This window comes from Salarias fasciatus, chromosome 23 (assembly GCF_902148845.1).
Source record: "Salarias fasciatus chromosome 23, fSalaFa1.1, whole genome shotgun sequence".
Lineage (NCBI taxonomy): Eukaryota > Metazoa > Chordata > Actinopteri > Blenniiformes > Blenniidae > Salarias > Salarias fasciatus.
Window position 1 is genome coordinate 12434501 of NC_043766.1, and position 18481 is coordinate 12452981.

Below are 18481 nucleotides of genomic sequence, written 5' to 3' on the forward strand. Positions count from 1 at the left end.
GAATAACCTGCTTTTATCCTGTTCTCCACACATGGAGCATATCTACAGCTGCCGCCTACACTCCAACCTTTACACAGATACAACTCTGCCTGATTTTATTTTGGCTTTTTAATTCTGGTCTCCTTTTTGCTCATATTAAATCTGATGCCTGGTTTTAATAATGCACAAGGTGCTGGAAGAGATCCGGTCGTGGTTTTTGTCAGTTTCTCAGGCCGGTTGTGTGACAGATAAGGAACATGTCGGATTACAAAGTGGGCGGGGTTACATTCATGTGATGCACAGAGCAGCTATTTTAATGAGTGTTTTTGTGGCGAGGAAAATTGTTATGTTGGGACAGCATCTAACAAAACTCATGCTTCAGATGGTATCTCGGTTTTGTCTCACACATTGGATTATTTTTGTTCAATATCAGGAAACAAAGAAAAAAAAAGATACATTTCTTTCAATTTTACATTTGAATGCATTTGAAAAGTTTTTTTTTTTTCCTTTTTGATATCCAGTAGACAATTACTAAATTGTGCTGCTAGTCAAATAACCCTTTTAAGATTTGGTACTTTTAAGACAGTCGCTGTAGAACTTTGTCAAGCAGATCACAGCTGTCCTTTGTACACCTCTATTAATATCAGAAACCAGATGGTTTGTTTTCCAGCTTTAGTACAACTCAGTCAATGGACTAGTTTCAATGCCTTCATTGTCGGTGTGTGTGTGTGTGTGTGTGTCTGTGTGTGTGTGTGTGTGTGTGTGTGTGTGTGTGTGTGTGTGTGTGTGTGTGTGTGAGCCACACTCTGGAGGGTGCCGGTGTCTGTCGTTCACATGTCTTGTATTCTCTTTGTTACACAGAGTACTGGCTGGGAGGTAGGTGGCTAAACAGTTCCTGCTTGGCCCTGCTCATGTTATTTATTTTCTCTTAATTTTATTCACTCATCTTTTTATTTACTAGCCGTGGGCATCCTGTTGCTCTCTTTGCTTTGTTCCATACATCCAAACCATTAACACCTGCAGACAACGACAACTGTCTGCCCCCCGCTGGGGACTCTTGTTGTATGCGCAGCAACATCCTCACTGTTTTCCTCCTACTGCTCAAGAGGAGCTTGTGTTTTTGTTTGTTTTTTTGTTTTTTTTGTTTTTGTTTACGTGACAGTGTTGACAGGCTGTGCATGGGAACCACGGTGTGTGACACTAATGACAACAGTCTCCGTGAATGCATCACCTGCACAATCTGCACTTTTCCCATCCTCATCTCCTGTCTGTCCGCCCGCCGGTGTGTCGGTGGACACGGGCTCGCTGACCGGCGCCATCCGCTGTCACACTTCATCTCATCTCATCTTCAACCACAGGGCTCGATTTCAGTGCACTGTTTTGACTCGAAGGGTATCTGTTGGCCTTCCTGCTCTAGCTGTCGGTCACTCTTGCCACACACAATTAAAAAAGCCTTTGTAAAACAGCAAGTTGTTGCAAACTTTGGGTCGAAGCTGGAACCATTTTCCAGAGTCAGTCAGGTTTTTGCAAACGGACTTCATCTCACAGTAATCTCAGTATTACTTGATTTATCCCTTTTTGATTTCGATTAGTGTTTACTGTTACCCTTTCTTTTCATAGTTTAAACTAAATCGACCCCTGATTTTTTTCATCCATTCTGTTCTCTTGTTAACAGTATTAACCTCTGAGTTCTCATGGTTTGTTGCATGACCTGGACCACGCACTCATTGTTCTTTTTGGAAACGCACTGAGAGTGCATGGTGTGTTGCTGATGGTTGTGGATCTTTTATTTTTCTCACTTTAACTTCAGTTTTTTTTTTTTTTTGTTTGTCACTGTTTGCCTTTGCATGGTCTGGATCCTCCACAATGAGTTTATGTGTTTTTCACAAAAATCCCAGGAGACATTTTTGCTGTTGTGTGTTAGTTTATGGTACTTTTGAATTTTTCTGGAGGAACCCAATCCTGATTAAAATCTGTTCTGTTTTCTCCTTTTTTGATTTTCCTGGTTGCCGACCCTTCCTTCCCACTTTACTTAATTGTGTCTTGTGGTAAGTTCCTCAGTTTTTAGGGCTCCTTAAGTTGCAAACATACATTTTCTTGAATCCGCTGTTGAAATGACACACGATATTGTTCTTTCCCTGGTGATTTGATCTGGCAAGAATCAACAAGATATCATTTTGTTATCACATCATATTTTTTCCAGAGCCGCCATTTCTGTACACACACTGACACAGTTTTACACACCTGGCCACGCCTGCTGTGCCTTCTGACCCTCAATATGTAATCCGTCGTGGCGCGACTGACTCGACACGTCTCTGGATGTAACCAGGGTTTTTCTCTGTCGCTCTTTTGAAGACACACACAGATCATGTAGTTTTGTTATTTTTGTTCCTGGAGACCTTTTCTGGTCCTTTACTCATGATTTTTGTAACACATTTATATAATCTAAGGCTGCTTTTCGTGAACTTGTCTGACTGTTTGATCTTTAAAGGTCGATTGGTTGCTTTTAGATGAGGTTTAAAATGTGTTTGAAAGAAAACAATTTCATTTCTGAATTCAAATTTTTCTGAAATGTTTTCATGAAGGGGAACTGTCTCAACAGAAAGCACACGTGCTTCTATTAGAAATGAACAATACTTTTTAAATATAAGTTGTTCAGATTTTTCCAGAGCTTCAACATCATTCTGTGGTTGCCTCGCCTCGGCAGGTTCTCTCACCTCTACCTGCATATCCACACTGGATGTTCATGAAGCTGTGCTCTGCACGGTAGCTGAATGCTTCCTGTGCAGACGTCACCTGAAGCTCTGCTGCTTCACTGAACGACATAAAACATTTGAATCACACACATTCAGTTGAAGCTTCTTTAAACTGTCATGATGGGAGACGCTGTTTTCCTCAGGACGGAAGTGTACGTGCAGGTAGTCCAGAAACAACATGATTCATCTGATGCTGCTGGCAGGACTTGAATGTTTGGTGTTGTTTGCCATATAGTACATAAAATTTTTTTCTCCTGTTTGGTTTTTTTTTGCTGCTCATCTGTGTTTCTCCTGTCAGGTTTAAAGCTGAGATACAAACACATTTTTTTTTGTCTGGAGGTCGTTTATCTCCTCACAGTTTTTATACAGTTCTCTTTCAGAGGCAGCTGGTTGCCATACACCAACAGATTAAACTGTGACATTTAAAGTTTACTCGGGTTACTATTTTTATAGAATTGTTGAGATCTTGATTCTTTAGTGAAGTGTTTTGCATCTGATAGACTAAACTTTTATCTTTCTGTCTTGTAAAACTGCAAACTGTCAATATTGTGAACCATTGAGAAAGAGAGGCTTCTAATGCAACTGTTCTGTCCTCTGTTCAGTTTTGATGTTTTTTTTTTGTTTGTTTGTTTATTCATTTACTGTATGACACTCATGTCCCTGTGCTCACAGGACGGGAAGAGGATGTTTGGTACATACTTCAGAGTTGGATTTTATGGCTCAAAATTTGGAGACTTGGATGAGCAGGAGTTTGTCTACAAAGAGCCTGCCATCACAAAACTGGCCGAGATCTCCCACAGGCTCGAGGTAAAACATGTTTCTCCCATATGCTTTTTTTTTTTTAATGTGTCTTAAGATTCTTCCATTCAGTAAAAACAAACTGTATGGTGTGTTTCCTGCCAGGGCTTCTATGGCGAGCGGTTTGGGGAGGACCAGGTGGAAGTCATTAAAGATTCCAATCCTGTGGACAAGTGCAAGCTGGACCCAAATAAGGTTGGCGTGGGCTCACATAAAGCCCCGTGTCTTAAAGAGAACCTCATGAGACCGACTAAAAACACGAATGTGTTGCCCCGTACAGGCCTTTATCCAGATCACATATGTGGAGCCATACTTCGACACTTACGAGATGAAGGACCGCATCACCTACTTTGACAAAAACTACAACCTGCGGCGGTTCGTCTACTGCACGCCGTTCACCCTGGACGGGCGGGCCCACGGCGACCTGCACGAGCAGTTCAAACGCAAGACCATCCTGACCACTTCCCACGCCTTCCCGTACATCAAGACACGGATCAACATCATCCACAAAGAGGAGGTCGGTAAAAACTTCTGTCTATTGTAACTGTCTGTACCAGAAGGGTGTTTTCCAATGTCAATAGCTGCTAATTTCATTTTCCAGATTATATCCACGCCTATCGAGGTGGCGATCGAGGACATGCAGAAGAAGACCCAGGAGCTGGCCTTCGCCACCCACCAGGACCCTGCTGACGCCAAGATGCTGCAGATGGTCCTGCAAGGATCAGTAGGGACGACTGTCAACCAGGTAGGACATAAAGTGACCATCTGTCCGGTAAACTGGTAACGCAACTGCTGTTTGTTGCCTGAAATTGATTGAGATCGCTTTTAAAGGGTCCATTGGAAGTCGCCCAGGTGTTCCTGTCAGAGATTCCCAGTGACCCCAAGTTGTACAGACACCACAATAAGCTACGGCTCTGCTTTAAAGACTTCACAAAGAGGTAAGGTGTAGAAAAGAAGGCCTTTGATACCTAAAAATGGCCACTGCCGCTGCAGTTTTAAACTGGTTAAGATGGAAAGTCTTTGAGAAGGTTTTGTTCTCTTCCTGCTTTAACAGTTCTTGATCTTGATAATTGTTCTTGTGAAGCATACTTCATATCAGCAGACGTATCCTTCACTCCACATTTGCTGAATTTTGATTACAACTACAGGAGTCCACTTAAATTTTCCAGGATTACTTGGCAGGCTTTAGTCTATGTGCTCAGTGAAGAAACATGGTATATGATCGTTATTTATTTGTCTACAGATCTAACATATGTCAATTCAGTGGCATTTTATGACCAATTCAAAAATCTAGTGAACTCTCCTTTTCTTTCCTCTGTACAGAGTATTGGAGGCTTGAAGTTAATAGTTGTACCAGTGTACAGTAAAGCTTGCTTAGCTACGTTCATACCAGCTATATAATGGGTACGCTGATATGGTTGGCTGATACAAAATTTCACTTTACAAAAAAAAAAAAAGGTGTAATACTTATTCTTTTTTTTAATTATTATACCTGTAGACCTTCATTTTAACTTTTCCACTAAAGGTGTGAAGATGCGCTTCGTAAGAACAAGAGCCTGATCGGTCCGGACCAGAAGGAGTACCAGAGGGAGCTGGAGAGGAACTACCACCGGCTGAAGGAGGCGCTGCAGCCCCTCATCAACAGAAAAATCCCTCAGCTTTATAAACCTGTCCTGCAGGTCAACTCGCACAGGTGAGACTCTCCTGTGAGAGAGGGTGAGAGTCAACATGCTCTGAATGACGCGTTCAATGTTTTTGTTTCTGCTTCTGTGAAAAATCATGCAGCAAAAGGACAGCTTGACAAGGTAGTTTGCTATTTTCAGACTGTATGTACCTGTTGTGTTTTTGTCACCTGCACAGTCCCTGCTGCTCAGTGAGCTTCAAAAATAATACTTCTAGTGGTTTATCTAAGAAAGGAGAAACAAATGCAAAGATTTTTTTCCTCGGTGTGCGAGGAAGAGAGATTTTTCTTATTATGTAAAGATAATAGAGAATGCTTTTGTTTTGTCATTCACGTCACACATGCTGTAATTTTACGCCTGCCTCATCATCCTATCCGCTGCTGCTCCATCTTGTGCAGCTGTGGTGAGCTGGCGTTATCTCAGAACGCCTGGTTTGAGCCGAGTGTTCTCATCCCTCTGGCACCTGAGTCTGTCTTCAAAAAAGCTCCAGAAACATGGGATTCACCTCCCTGTTGGATGTTTGCCACATTTAAGAGCGACACAGAGCACGCTGTCTTTTCATGAACCTGTGTATCAACGTCCTGCACTTGTCCATCTGAAGTGTCTTATCTGGAAAAAGGCTGGGAGGCTGTGGCATGCGCCAGAGTTTCAACCAAGAGACAGAAACGTTCCAAACATTGTAACTGGTGATTGTTTCTGAGCTGATGTCTAATGAAGACATCCAGTTTGCAGCCGGATGGCTTCATGCGCTCCTCCCGTTGTGTGGTAGAAGTCACAGCCAAGTTTTATCGTCTACTGATGATGATGAGGCGAAAATCTGTGGCACCATGTTGCTGTTTACTAGTTCGGCATCCTTTATAAATAAACAGACTGCTGTAGTGATGAATGGAATTACACTGATCAGCTGCAACATTTACACCCACCCACCCGCCTGCCAGTGTGAGAGAAATATCTCTCTGTTGGAGCCTGATAAAAAATAAAAATAAAAAAAAACGCACACTGTGATGCACTGGGTGGTGCTATTCTTCCAACATTTGGAGCAGACAGCTCAGACCAGTCGATACTCAACATGTGAATCAGTATCTTGACTGTCTGTGACTTGTTCACTAGATTTGTAAGATACAAACCACTCCAGACCAGGAACACACAGCAAGAGCTGCAGTGTTTCAAAATGCTCTGACCGCTTGTCTAATCCTCACAACTTGGCATTCGTCAAACGCTCTCGAATTCTCTCAGTTTATCATTTTTCCGTCTTGTGTGTACGAACTGGTGAATATATCCCACAGACTAAAAGTTAACGGAAGTCTCATTCACTTCACCCAACTTAATGTTTTGACCGGTCAGTGTATATGATTCTGTACTGCATGTAATCACTGATAATATCAGGCAGACTCAGTACTGTAAAGTTTATGGAACCATAATCCCTGTGAGTGTTGGGTGTAAAAGTTTACCCAAAAAGTAAGAACGGTCCACGCTGTAAGTTGGGTTTATTAAATCTCAATAATGATTTGCATTACGAAATAATTTTCCAAACCTAAAATATTGTTTCTTCATAACAAACCATTGATTCACAGTGAAAGCTGATTAACTGCAAATCATCAGACTGTTGTTCTAAACTTTTATCTTTGTGTTTTCTAACAAGGCTTTATTTCTTTTTTTCAGAGATTCCTTCAGCAGACTGAGTCTTCGCAAGCTTGACATTTGAAGATGAAGAAAGAAAGCACTCACACGCGTACACACCTCCACCTCCACCACCACCACCACCACCACCACCACCACACAAAAACATTAAAAGAAATTGCAATATTAATTTATTCTCTTTTGTAAATACGAGTGTGTCTTGAAAGTTGGTCAGTGTTTTGGAAACAGCGTTACAACGAAGGTTAGAGCTGCAGCTTGGTACGTCATTCCAGTGTCTTAATTTGTTTACAAACCTGTACACAATCAGAGGAGCAGATCCTGAAAGATTAAAGAGAGACACCTTGGAATTTACATGTTCTTACTGTTACTCGCTTGCTATTGTAGGGGAGAAGCGGTGATATGTCTCTACACCTTTAAACAAAGCTATTAGCGTCAGCCCTCACACTCAAAGCCGACTGAAATATGAAGAACGGAAGTGCCAAAAAGCTCTTTTATCGCCAAATTTTTACAAGTGTCTGCAGAAAAAGGTACAATTTTCAAAGTCACAGTGTCTTTTTAATTAAGTACAATGTGTCAAAACCTGTATTTAATTTCATGTGTGCACTTTTTTATTATGGTGTAGCGATGCATTTTACATTCTGAAAGTTTATGTAATTCAAACTGTGGGGAGGGAGGGGATCAAGTAAAAAGAAAGAAAGAAACAAGTAAACATGCAAAAAAAATTGTACCAGTATTTATCATGATGCTTTATTATCATGTTTAGTTGATGCAACAATGTTTTAAAGTTAGGTACTTTAAACATCCTTGTACAATTTTATGTAGTTTTGTTTTATTTTAAATATTTTACTAAATAAAAAAAATTTAATGTTGACTCGGCATAGTGTGTAGTTTTTGTGTCTGTGTGCTGTTAAAGTGGGTGGGAGGTGTTATCCGTGATGGATTTCAGCTTTTTCAGGATTGTCCACTCAACCACCTCCTCAAAGGTCTGAAGCAGCTCTTCCAGTCTGCTACTGTCCCTGCCTGTAGCAGAGAAGCTCCAGCAGACTCCCGCATAGAAGCCAGCTTATGCTACCACAGTGTCTTGAAATGTCTTGAACAGGCCTGCAGACTCCGAAGCACTGAGGAGTCGGACTGAGATCGTCCTGGGTGACCCTCTACTGCAACTTCACCAGGTGAGAGTTCAAGGCCACGGGTCTGAAGCGGTTCGGCTCCTTGAGGTGCTGAAGAACCACACAGGAGGTCGTCCCCAGAACTGATCCTCACCCCAGTCTGAGGACGTGGACCACATCTGCAAAGATTCTATGATTATGAAATTGGATTCAGGATTAATAAACTTATGCTTCCTCTTATTTTCAAGCATGCTCAGTTTTCATTGTTTTGTTTGAAAATATATAGAAGTGATGCATAAAAAGTGGAAAGCACGGCAAGACTGCAGCATATTGATGGTATAAAAAAAGACGAACTCAGCATTTTGTCTGGCAACGAAGAAAACGAAGGCAAAACTTTATTGCTCATAGTGTGAAATTCCCAACTTGAAGGTAAGAAACAGTTGACATGAGCTGCGTGACAGAGAGAGAAATCAAAACTTGACAACGCCTGGAAAGCAAAGGTCATCTCACAAATCTTTGAATATGGTTTCTTATTCGTAGAGAGATGGGCGAGTATGGCAGGTAAAGCATCATGAATACAACTGAAAAAAAAAAGATTAAACATTAACTTTTCAATCCTGAAGCCTTATTTTTACCAAATGAGCCACATAAAAATGAAACACAAGAACACTTAGAGTTGGTTCACCGATATGAGTGCATTAGACAAAGAGCCGTCAGGATGTGAAACTAATAAATGCCAATCGAACTGAATTGTTTTAAACTGACTATTGTGGGCGGCTGTGGGTCGGTTGGCAGAGCGGGCCATCTCTCCATCGGGACGTTGCAGGTTCCATTCCCTAACAATCCGCATGTTTAAGTGTCCTGGACCCCAAATTGCACCTAATGGATGGACCGAGTGCATCGCATGGCAGCTGCCTCCACCGGTGCGTGAACATGTTCGACAACGTAGAGCGCCGCAGCGGCAGTTCAAGCAGCAGGAAAGTGCAACAAAAGTGAAAAATCATTTGATTCAAAAAGGTTGATGACCCAAAGTGGGACAAAGGTCAGATATTTTAGTAAAAAGTGCATCAGACTTCAAATGCAAAAATTCAGTGCACGTATGTCCAGAGGTTGGACTGTGGACAAGCTGGTATTTCTGAAAGGTGGTCTTCAGTATGCTCGCTACAAGTCGTGATTCTATATTTATACTTTGGAGATTTGTGTCCATTTGCATGCAACAATGTTGTCAATAGGTTTAATTTAAATAGGTGTTTGACAATGGAGTGCAGACGGCTTGCAGCAGGCTACACCTCCCGAGTTTCTCAAATCATTAAACCACACGCACAGGGCAGTGCAACAGGAAGTTTCCCATGATCAGAAGTACAAGTATACTTCAAAATGTACAAAAGTGAACGGACGTGAAAACAAACATTGTGCTGAAGCTATATTTAGGCATCTGCTTCACATTTTGTGTTTTACCAGAAAAGATGACACTGACCGTAGGGTCTGGAAACATTTCAGTTGATTTCATGTGCTTCCTTTTTTTTTTTCTTTTTATTTGCAGACATTCTGTGAGACTATAAACAATACAAGTACTAATGGGCATTGAGGAAAAGAAAAAAAGTGTGCATGTGTGGGGTGGGCTGAAAACAAAATCAGTGAAAAATCCCCAGAGAGAAAGGAAAGTGGCATCGACACATTTAGAGTGACTTAAAGAAATGGAACAACACAGAAACGGTTTCTTCTGAAGGCAGACAAAAAAAAAAAAAAATCAGCCTCCACATACATGAGATAATTTCTCTTAATTCATTTTTTCAAATCAAATTAAGGGATCAACCACAGTATTTTGGCACAGGTAGCTGTAGTAACGCACATCTGTTGAAAGGTTTTTCATTGTTGGGATTCAGGCTTCCTCCGGTAGAACAGAAGGTATGGCGTCGATGAGGAGCATGTGTCTGGGGAACAGGCTCGAAGAAAATCCTCCTCCTCGAACACGCACACCTCCGAGTCATCGAACAGCAGCCATTTCCCCTCAAACTCCTGCAGAGTGCTTAACGCCTGACGCTCCCCGCCACAGGTGGCCTCCGACTCCTGGCCCGACTCCTTTTTCACGGCCATCTCCGCGTTCTGACCGGAGGTGCCGACAGTTTTTCTCCGCTTGGACCTGTGCGTCGTTTTCTCGTCGTTTTCCCTGGGGTCTGTTTTCTCGGGGTGTTTGCCGTTCCCCAGCTCACAACTGGACACACTCCTCTGGCCTCCCAGCAGTCCAACGTTACCCTCAGACAGCTTCTTGCTTCCCGATTTTCTGCCGACCAAACCTCCACACCTCTGCTGCCCGGCGTTCAGCTTGAAAGACACCTCTCCGTCGTCGTAGCCTGGCGCTTCATCTTTCACTTGGGCTTCCTCCGTAACGCTGCCGGCATCGTCCTGCTTGGCGTCTCTCCTGACCTGCGTGGAAAGCTTCGCCTCTTTCAGGTCCGACATGCGGATGAAGGCGGTGTAGTGGCCGCTGCTGATGGTGACGCCGCTGTGCATGACCACGGCGAACAGCTGGTACCGCTGATTTTCAGAGGACATAGAGTTTGTGCACCACTCCTCCAGAGATAAGGTCAGAGGAGTCTGTAAGGGAGTGTTCACTTTGGAGAGGCCAGCGTACGGGTCCGATCTGAGTGGAAAACAAACAAGGAGATAAGGCCTTATTTATACAGCACAACCACCGAGATATCAGCCTAATCAACCATTAACCTCGCTGTCTCCGGAGGGGATTGATTCATTTTAAGAAAAATGTGTGACGGAAGGACCGATCCATCCAACGTACATTATATGTGATTTCTTTCAAATGTAAGACTGCAAACTTCACATTCATATTGTAAGACGTTGTTCAATAAACATTAACTCAGCTTTAGTGTTTTTTTCCATTGGCTTTTACTGAAAAGTGAATAATTAACTTCACATAATGCAGAGATGTCTAAAATCCATTTTCCCCCCTTTCATCCCAGTGTTTCCTTTGAACTACTGTTGAAGGACAAGCTCAGATTTCCCCAACTCTACATAGACTTGTGAATTACCATAATTAAATTACTCTGAGAATTTCCTTTTCCTGCTGAGATACAATGTTGACATATTCAGAAATAGCAAAGGAATCTCCTACTAATGTCCAACCGAGGCTGGAGACACTCTAGTGTCGTGCAAGTGAGCGTAGCAGAACTGAGATTAAAGATAAACTTACTCCAGGCTGCTGGCAGAAAAGCGCTTCAGGTGAATGGTGATGACTTCAGGGGTTTTGTCAAACAGCAGACTTCTTTCAGCTTCGGCGTAATGATGGCAAGTCTCACAGAAGTATTTATCCTCTCCAACGATGCGCTCCACGGAAGCAAATTGACCAATGGCCCATTTCAGAGTCTTCAGCTCAGGCTTAGGATCCGGAGAGACTGGGAAGACAAGGAAGATCCAGAACTTAATGGAAACACATACACATACTCATGCTTTATATGAGATGGAATATTCACAAAATGTTTACTGTAACTATGACTATTACTTTAAATTCTATCCTTTTTAAACCATTAGTAACACAAAAGACAGCCTGATCGCTTAAATCATGTCATATATGACAAGTTGTTGACTCGTATAGTTTTTCCTCTACTCTCTTTCCCCCTCGAGCTGCACGAGCAGCGATAACGGTGAGATCGGTGGTGGTGAGCTGCGCCCTCACCCTGAGGGAGGTTTTCTGGTTCGCTGGGCTGCTCATCGAGCACCGGGACACTGATGTCCTGGAAGTTCTCCTTCCGCTCTGTGAAGCTCTCACACTCCAGACACCGAGTCCTGAGAACCAGCCGGCCCTGGAAGAGGCGCTGCATGAGGTCCAGATCGCCTGAACCAAACAGAGACGGAAAGAGCATCACTGAAATGGTTTTAATAGAGCTGAGTGACAGTAGTCCCACAAATCAAAGCCTGGAAGACGGTCGGTATTCTAATTCTCCCACTGGTAAAGTCACATTAGAACACCTTCAGTTTCCTACCGTGAGGTTTTGTGATTTTCTTGTCTTCATCGGTGTTGTGAAGTGATGGCTCTCGAGCCGTCTCTTTTCTTTGTTTGTCCGTTTGTCCTTCATCCTGCTCCAATTCGCTTTGGCTCTTCCCAAATGAGGACCTGATCTTCCCTACGCTACAAAACTTAGAGAAAATGCTCTGCTGGTTACTGGGCAGCTTAATCCGGCCGAGTGCTGCTTTCCTTTTTAATTTTCCACCAAACTTCTCAGATACTTTTTCACCTTTGTTCTTCTCACCACTCCCTGTGTCAGTGTTAGACGACTTCTTCCCCTTTTCCTTTGCTTCAGTCATCTGTACGCTGTCTGACATAAGGTCCTTGGAGGACTTCCTTTTAGAGCGGGTGACAGGTGCCTTTCCAATAAGGATTTCCTTGTCGTGATCAGTTTCCTTGGATTTGACAGATTTCTTCTTCTTCTTGGCATTTCCCTCCTCAGTGTCGCTCTTTCTCTTGCCAAGTTGTAGGTCCTCTTCTAACGGAGGTTTGAGTTCGCTCAAAGAGCCACTTGACTTGCAGTCATTGATGTTCTCCGTCTTAATTGCCGTCGCTTTGTCGACCTCCAGTTCCTGCTCCTTTCTGATGGTGTCACAGGCCTCCTGGACATATCCCAAGATGCACTGCAGAACTTCTTGTGCATCATGCTGGAGAAAGCCTTCGTACATGGGGTTCAGCCGCCTGCGGCACAAAAACTCAAATGAAAAACCTCACCTGCAGACAGATTTTTTTACCACGGGTGGAAGTAACGAATTAAAAACACCTTAAGTACTTTTTTGGAAAATGTACTTATGAGTATTTTTCAGAAAAGATGCTACTGAGTACACTCACAATTTTAATTTACATCCTATCCTTTCCACCTGCATCTTTGCAGCCAACAAAGCCGTCCGATCGCGACCGCTCTAATTAACCAATGATGTACTGAAAGGAAGCTCGTATATACTGTGTGCCACAATGACGCTATGTTACATGAAATTAGGACTCAAATTACATCCACTGAAACTCAACGTTGTAGCTTTTCGGAGAGGGGAGTAAATAGTGCTCCGAATTCAAGCAAACAAGACAGCAAAACGAGGCATGAGCAAATGTCCCTCGTTCTCTTACTTCAAGTAACCTGAATGAAAACGTCTTTGTACGCTAAGCAATAAGCATCGGCCCTTTACAGACACTCCCACTTCAATCTAAAAGGTTAAACGACTACATAGACTCGAAAACACTGTCATTCTTTTCACAGAAATTAATTCCTGTTTTATATCTACATTTGGCTACAAATTTGGTCAGAAGGTAGAATCGTGGGGAGTCTAACGGTGATGTGAAAAAAATAAATGCAGGATTTATTTCATTCATCTGAAAACTTGATTGGAGTTGTTTTTTTAAAGAAAACTTAGACTGATTAAACAAATGTCCGTCAAATTGCATTTCAGCAACGTTGTGACACTGCAACATGGACCAGGTTAAGAAATGATCACATAATTACCGGAGTGTGTGTAGGATTTTCCGAGGTGTTGCAGCTAGTTCTGCTTTGCTGAGACTGTTAGGGTTGAGCAGGAAGCTGGACTGCAGCTGCTCCACTGAGGTGATGAGACTGCTGAAGCTCCCGAGGAGCTCGATGTGGGGGGGCAGAGCCTCAGAAGCATCACATGTCTGACGACAGGCAAAAAAAAAAAAAAAAAAAAAAACTTAACCAGACCATACACCTTTAGGAGGTTTAGGAGTGTTCAATACAGTAAAAAAAATATGTCCATCTTCTTTACAGCTTTATCGTGAACAGGTAGAGTACACCTCTGACCAGGTCACCAACCAACCACAAGGAAACAAAAATATGAATTTAACTACAATAAACTTAAACAGATCAAGGTGGTCCTTCTTATGTCAGTTTAAGTCTAAAAAGAACTTTTTCTTTAAGTAAATTTTGGTAAATTTGTTTTGCACCAACCTCTTCAGGTTCAACAGTTGACTTGTCTTTTTTTCTTGACAAGTTGTACATCATCTTAACTCCTTCTATGAACCCCGGGCAGTAATACAGAACCTGCAGGAGATGACAACATTCAAACCATTACATTTTAACCAGCAAATAATAAAGACAGATTCATCTGCATGGAAACTCAAAACATTTTCCATACATTTCTTATGAAGACGTAAATGTTGATAATCTCTTGAGAAATAAACCCAAATGAAAAAATGGTAACATGCTCAAGAACATTTTGCTTTTGATTATAAAACTAACTTTTCTGTCTTTGTTGTTGTGGTTATTAACAAGTGATATTTTCAAATATATCAAATTGCTCATATTTACCAGAGAGAACATAAAACAGTAGAACACGAAAGAATACAGAGCAGCTGAGAGTTTAAGTGAATAAACCAAGATAAATAATTAAATCATCTTTCTTTTCAGTTACTTCACATAAAAACATTTCCTAACAAATGCTACCATTTACATGTTGAGTGGAGGTGCCAAGTGAAATCTAAGACTACGGAACAGTTTCTGAAGCCTTTTAGGAAACTGAAGCAATGCCTTTCAATCCTTCTCAGTTCCTGCATATACAGTGAGAAGTCATCACAATTACTGTAACTTTAGACAGAAGATTTGCTGTCTGTAAAACACACAGCGCATCAACTATGTAACCTATGGCCCGAAGGAAGAGCTCTATGTTCTTACTTTGACAGGGGATTGTCTGTCTTTTGGAAAACAAGGGGTGAAATGTGAACCCACGGCTACAGAAACTGAGCACATGTTCCAAAGGTGATTGTACAGCATGTCATGAAACCCTCAGCACCCATCTCTTTACAGCTGAACACCTCCAATACGGAGAGCCACTGTGAGAAGATCTGATTTACACGTCATTAAACACTTGAGTTTTATCTGATGTATCTCCAGAGAAGCTGAAACAAAAACAAACTATACTTTATACCTAAAAACAACACATTTTCAAAACATTTTTTTCAAGCTGTGTGTTAAATGCCACACAGGCAGATATGCATCTAATTTCATTCTTTCCTGATGTGTCATGGACAACAACCTCTAGCTGGATGAACAATTCAAAGTTTCTGAGCACAAAAATCGTACAATTTGAGAAACTGACAAATGAAATTTGACCATAACAGATCCTTAAGAGGATTTCTAAGATAATTCAGAGCTCATGAGCCATTTTGAAAATACTTTTTTTTAATTAAAGCTAATTTTATTACTGAAGTCTGTGATTCTGTCCATTTCACATCAGTCATTTCCGCATGATCTTGAGAGCTGCTCATCACCACATATCAGGCAAACTAAACAGACATTCAAGAAATTGAGGGCATTTTTTCCAACAGTTCAATTTTTACTTTACTTAAAAAAAAAATTCTACTTAAATGTTATAGTTGAAACAAATCAGCACATATAAAAGTGGTCTTAGGCTTGCTGTAAACACACACATACATATACACACATTAAAAAAACCCACCTGCAGGATGCTGTTCAGATAGCAGGTGTTGCCCAGGTTGCTGAGGCCCACAAAGGGCACCAGGTTCTCTCTCTTCTCACATGGTAGAAGCTGACCAGGTGAAGCTGGACACTGGGAGGGGCCGGGGTCCGCCTCATCAAAGGTGCTGCACAGTGGAGAGGAAAACAAGACAAACTCATCAGCTGTTACTGGGTTTTCGTTGCATCGGCCAAAACTCATGATACATGAAAGGAATGTGATTAAATAAAAATAGGAAAAAAAAAATAGTAACCAGCTATTATGCTTTAAATCTGAATATCATCAGCACTTTTTTGAAATCCCATACAGGGAAATTCAGTGAAGTCCTCTCTTTGCCTGATCAGATCACAATTATAGTCAACGTGAATTCATGATTACTACAAGAAACTACAATGCCAAAATCATTACAACTCAAGTTTCTGTGCCAAATGTAAGACTACAGGAAACTCACATTTCCTAAATATTCTTTTATTATTTGCTCGGAATAAGAAGTGGCTTTATGTGATTATTGTTTTTCAAGTCAATGACAACTTTAATATTGCAAGAAAAAAAAAAACTTTCAATGTGACATTTAAAATGTCTCTAATTTGCAATGTGACTAAACTGTGTGATTCAACTGCCGAACAATAGACACTCTGGTACTTGAAAGTAGAATAAATACGGTAGGAGTGCATGATATTGGGGACGTTAGCTCAAAGATATTGCCCATACTGCAGATGTCCAAGACAAACACGCAGTCACAGCAGAGCACATAAAATAGGTCAGACAAACGCATGACATGCTTTTAAATAAACCCAGATGAAGCGGTTTCCTTATGTTTCCCTTTGGACTGTTGAAAAACTTTAAATATTCTGCGCTTGCTCTAGTGTGTCATGGATAGACCGCCACACAGACACGATTCCACAATCTCTGCAAAATATTTCAGCATTTCCGTATTGGCACACAGCTATAAAGTTTCTAAATGACAAAGAAACAATTGAAAAATCACATTGCACACCTTGTTTGCCATTAATCTAATGACAGACTTTGGACCTTTGAATTTTGGTAAGGTTGGTTAATTAAACAGTGATGGCACAATGGTACACAACTCTTTTGAAGAATTGTTGTATCAGACATGTCCTAGAAAACAAGGTTTACAAATAAACCTATTGTCAATCAAAACAGTTGATTTCTACTACTGATTTAATCATTGGATCTCAAAGAAATCAAGAGCTCAAAGAAAGGGCATATTTTTAAGCCTATGTTAACAGCTAAAAACTAAGTACAACTCAAATATTCTACGTTTAAATAAGTCAAAAAAGAAAAACTTAGCTTATAATTTAGACATTTGAAAATGCAAATGAAATGGGATGGCACAATAATCTGCAATAATGACATTACTGTATGTAAGTGGAATATGAATACATCTGCAGACATGTCATTTAACCTGCTGGCCTGCTCTGACCCACTTACGTTGTTCAGCTGAACAGTGAACTGCGTTCCGCTAAATCGAGTGACACCAGCATAAAGTACAAATATTTTACCAACACAACACAAAGTTTATTTATGAAGTTTATTTATCTTCGCAGATAAAAATCACAGAGTGCTGTACGGAACAAGGTAAAAGGGATCTGTTAGTAGGTGCACAGCCTGTCTGAATCAGATGACAAAGTAGACAGTGGAGAATTGCAGGTAGAGAGTGTAGTAGTAAAGTATCATGATCCCACCTGGCCGTGGACTTCGATATGTCACTGGTTCGGGATTCCTCGGTCTGAGATTCAGAAAAATCCAAAGCTCGTTTGGTTTCTTTCTTGTGGAAAAACTTCAGAGATAGTTTGCTCTTCTTCGCTGGGCAACCCAGCGCCACCACGGCGTGCTCACCCTGCAGACCTGGCATCCTCCTCGGTTCACTTGTTTCAAACCTTGAGGGTGAGTCTTTTTCCCTTTTTATTTGGACGCAACAGCGCTGCTCACTGGTAAGAGAGAGCAACAGTTAAAATCCAGCAGGCGCCATCAGAGTTGAACGAAAGTAACTACGTAGTTCATGAAGCTCAATTTATATGACTTCAGCCTCACTGTGTGGATTAAATACAGGCGCGTGGCCGTGGCTGAGACCCTCGAGCAGCATTATGTAACAGGTTAGCCGGCTAACGCTAATTTATCAATGCCTGTCGTTTTCACCTTCTCCTCCACAGTCATCAGTTAACTCATAATTGCAATTCAGTTGACTGGCACCGAGGTTCAAAAAAGTGCTTCTTCGTTTAGTACTTTACAGACAAATGTGGGTCGACACGGTGCGCCGTCGAATAAGTGGGAGGAGAAGACAAAACATAAAGTGACCGCTTCAGCAACTACACGAACGCATCCCATTAGGAACATCAACGACACCCCTAACATACTCACCCAAATAGCCCATTCCGAGTGCAAGCGGAGTGTATTTGACAGAGTCCGTTGACGCTGAGGCACTCACACTTGTACTAATTCAGACAGAGCACAGCAAGTTGGCGCTTTTTCCTACCGAGAGAAGAGCTGCCCGCGATACCGCCGACACGACGTCAAAGCAAACACACATGGAAAAATACCAGAGAAACCGTCGCTTGTCATTTAAGTGCCCTTAGCAAACGAATGCTGAATTGGTTATACATATGCTGCACAATGAAAAAATAATTTCAAAATAGAGTTACGTTCCAGAAGACAGGCAAAAATTAAGACACCTATGTCAAATAGGGCTTTCATAGGCGCCATTTTTGTAGTTTTCTTTGAGGTTTTATGATTAATTTCATTTATTGTTTATTGAATTAAAAATATATTTGCAAAATAAGAAAATGTTGTCATTTAAGATGATGTTTCACAAAAAATCTGTGTCACTTAAACTAATATTTAAAAAGAGAAATTAAATGTAATTTAGGCCTATAATATCAAAGGGAAAAGAAAGTTTTTGAAATCATAATTATCTCATTAAAAAAAATGAGTTGGCAAATGTTATTGTTGGTACTGATAAAGAAACAGATTCAACAACCTGTAAAAATAGTCTGTCCTCAGTGTGGCACAGTGG

The 18481-nt window shown here is 41.3% G+C and overlaps 2 protein-coding genes across 20 annotated transcripts in view; one reads left to right on the top strand and one right to left on the bottom strand.

Annotated features, from left to right (window-relative positions):
• Positions 1-7001, top strand: part of dock7 (dedicator of cytokinesis 7) — a 53221-nt gene extending 46220 nt beyond the window's left edge. For 12 of the 19 annotated variants that reach the window (XM_030082383.1, XM_030082387.1, XM_030082390.1 and 9 more), the window contains 8 exons: positions 841-855; positions 3417-3542; positions 3639-3728; positions 3814-4050; positions 4135-4278; positions 4365-4471; positions 5059-5226; positions 6878-7001. In XM_030082383.1, the coding sequence (XP_029938243.1) occupies positions 841-855; positions 3417-3542; positions 3639-3728; positions 3814-4050; positions 4135-4278; positions 4365-4471; positions 5059-5226; positions 6878-6920 (930 nt within the window). In that variant the 3' untranslated portion in view covers positions 6921-7001. Of the gene's footprint in view, positions 1-840; positions 856-3407; positions 3543-3638; positions 3729-3813; positions 4051-4134; positions 4279-4364; positions 4472-5058; positions 5227-5318; positions 5339-6877 lie in introns of all 19 variants that reach the window. The other 7 variants (XM_030082389.1, XM_030082394.1, XM_030082406.1 and 4 more) reach the window with 2 other exon arrangements.
• A 1336-nt stretch (positions 7002-8337) lies between these two features.
• usp1 (ubiquitin specific peptidase 1) lies at positions 8338-17942 on the bottom strand. The gene is made up of 9 exons (XM_030083989.1): positions 17830-17942; positions 17154-17399; positions 15430-15574; positions 13923-14015; positions 13464-13630; positions 11964-12667; positions 11657-11815; positions 11174-11375; positions 8338-10609 (listed from the first exon to the last, which is right to left on the bottom strand). The coding sequence occupies exons 2-9, from the start codon at positions 17321-17323 to the stop codon at positions 9835-9837; spliced, it is 2415 nt and encodes an 804-aa protein (XP_029939849.1). The 5' UTR covers positions 17324-17399; positions 17830-17942; the 3' UTR covers positions 8338-9834.
• Between the last annotated feature and the right edge of the window lie 539 nt (positions 17943-18481).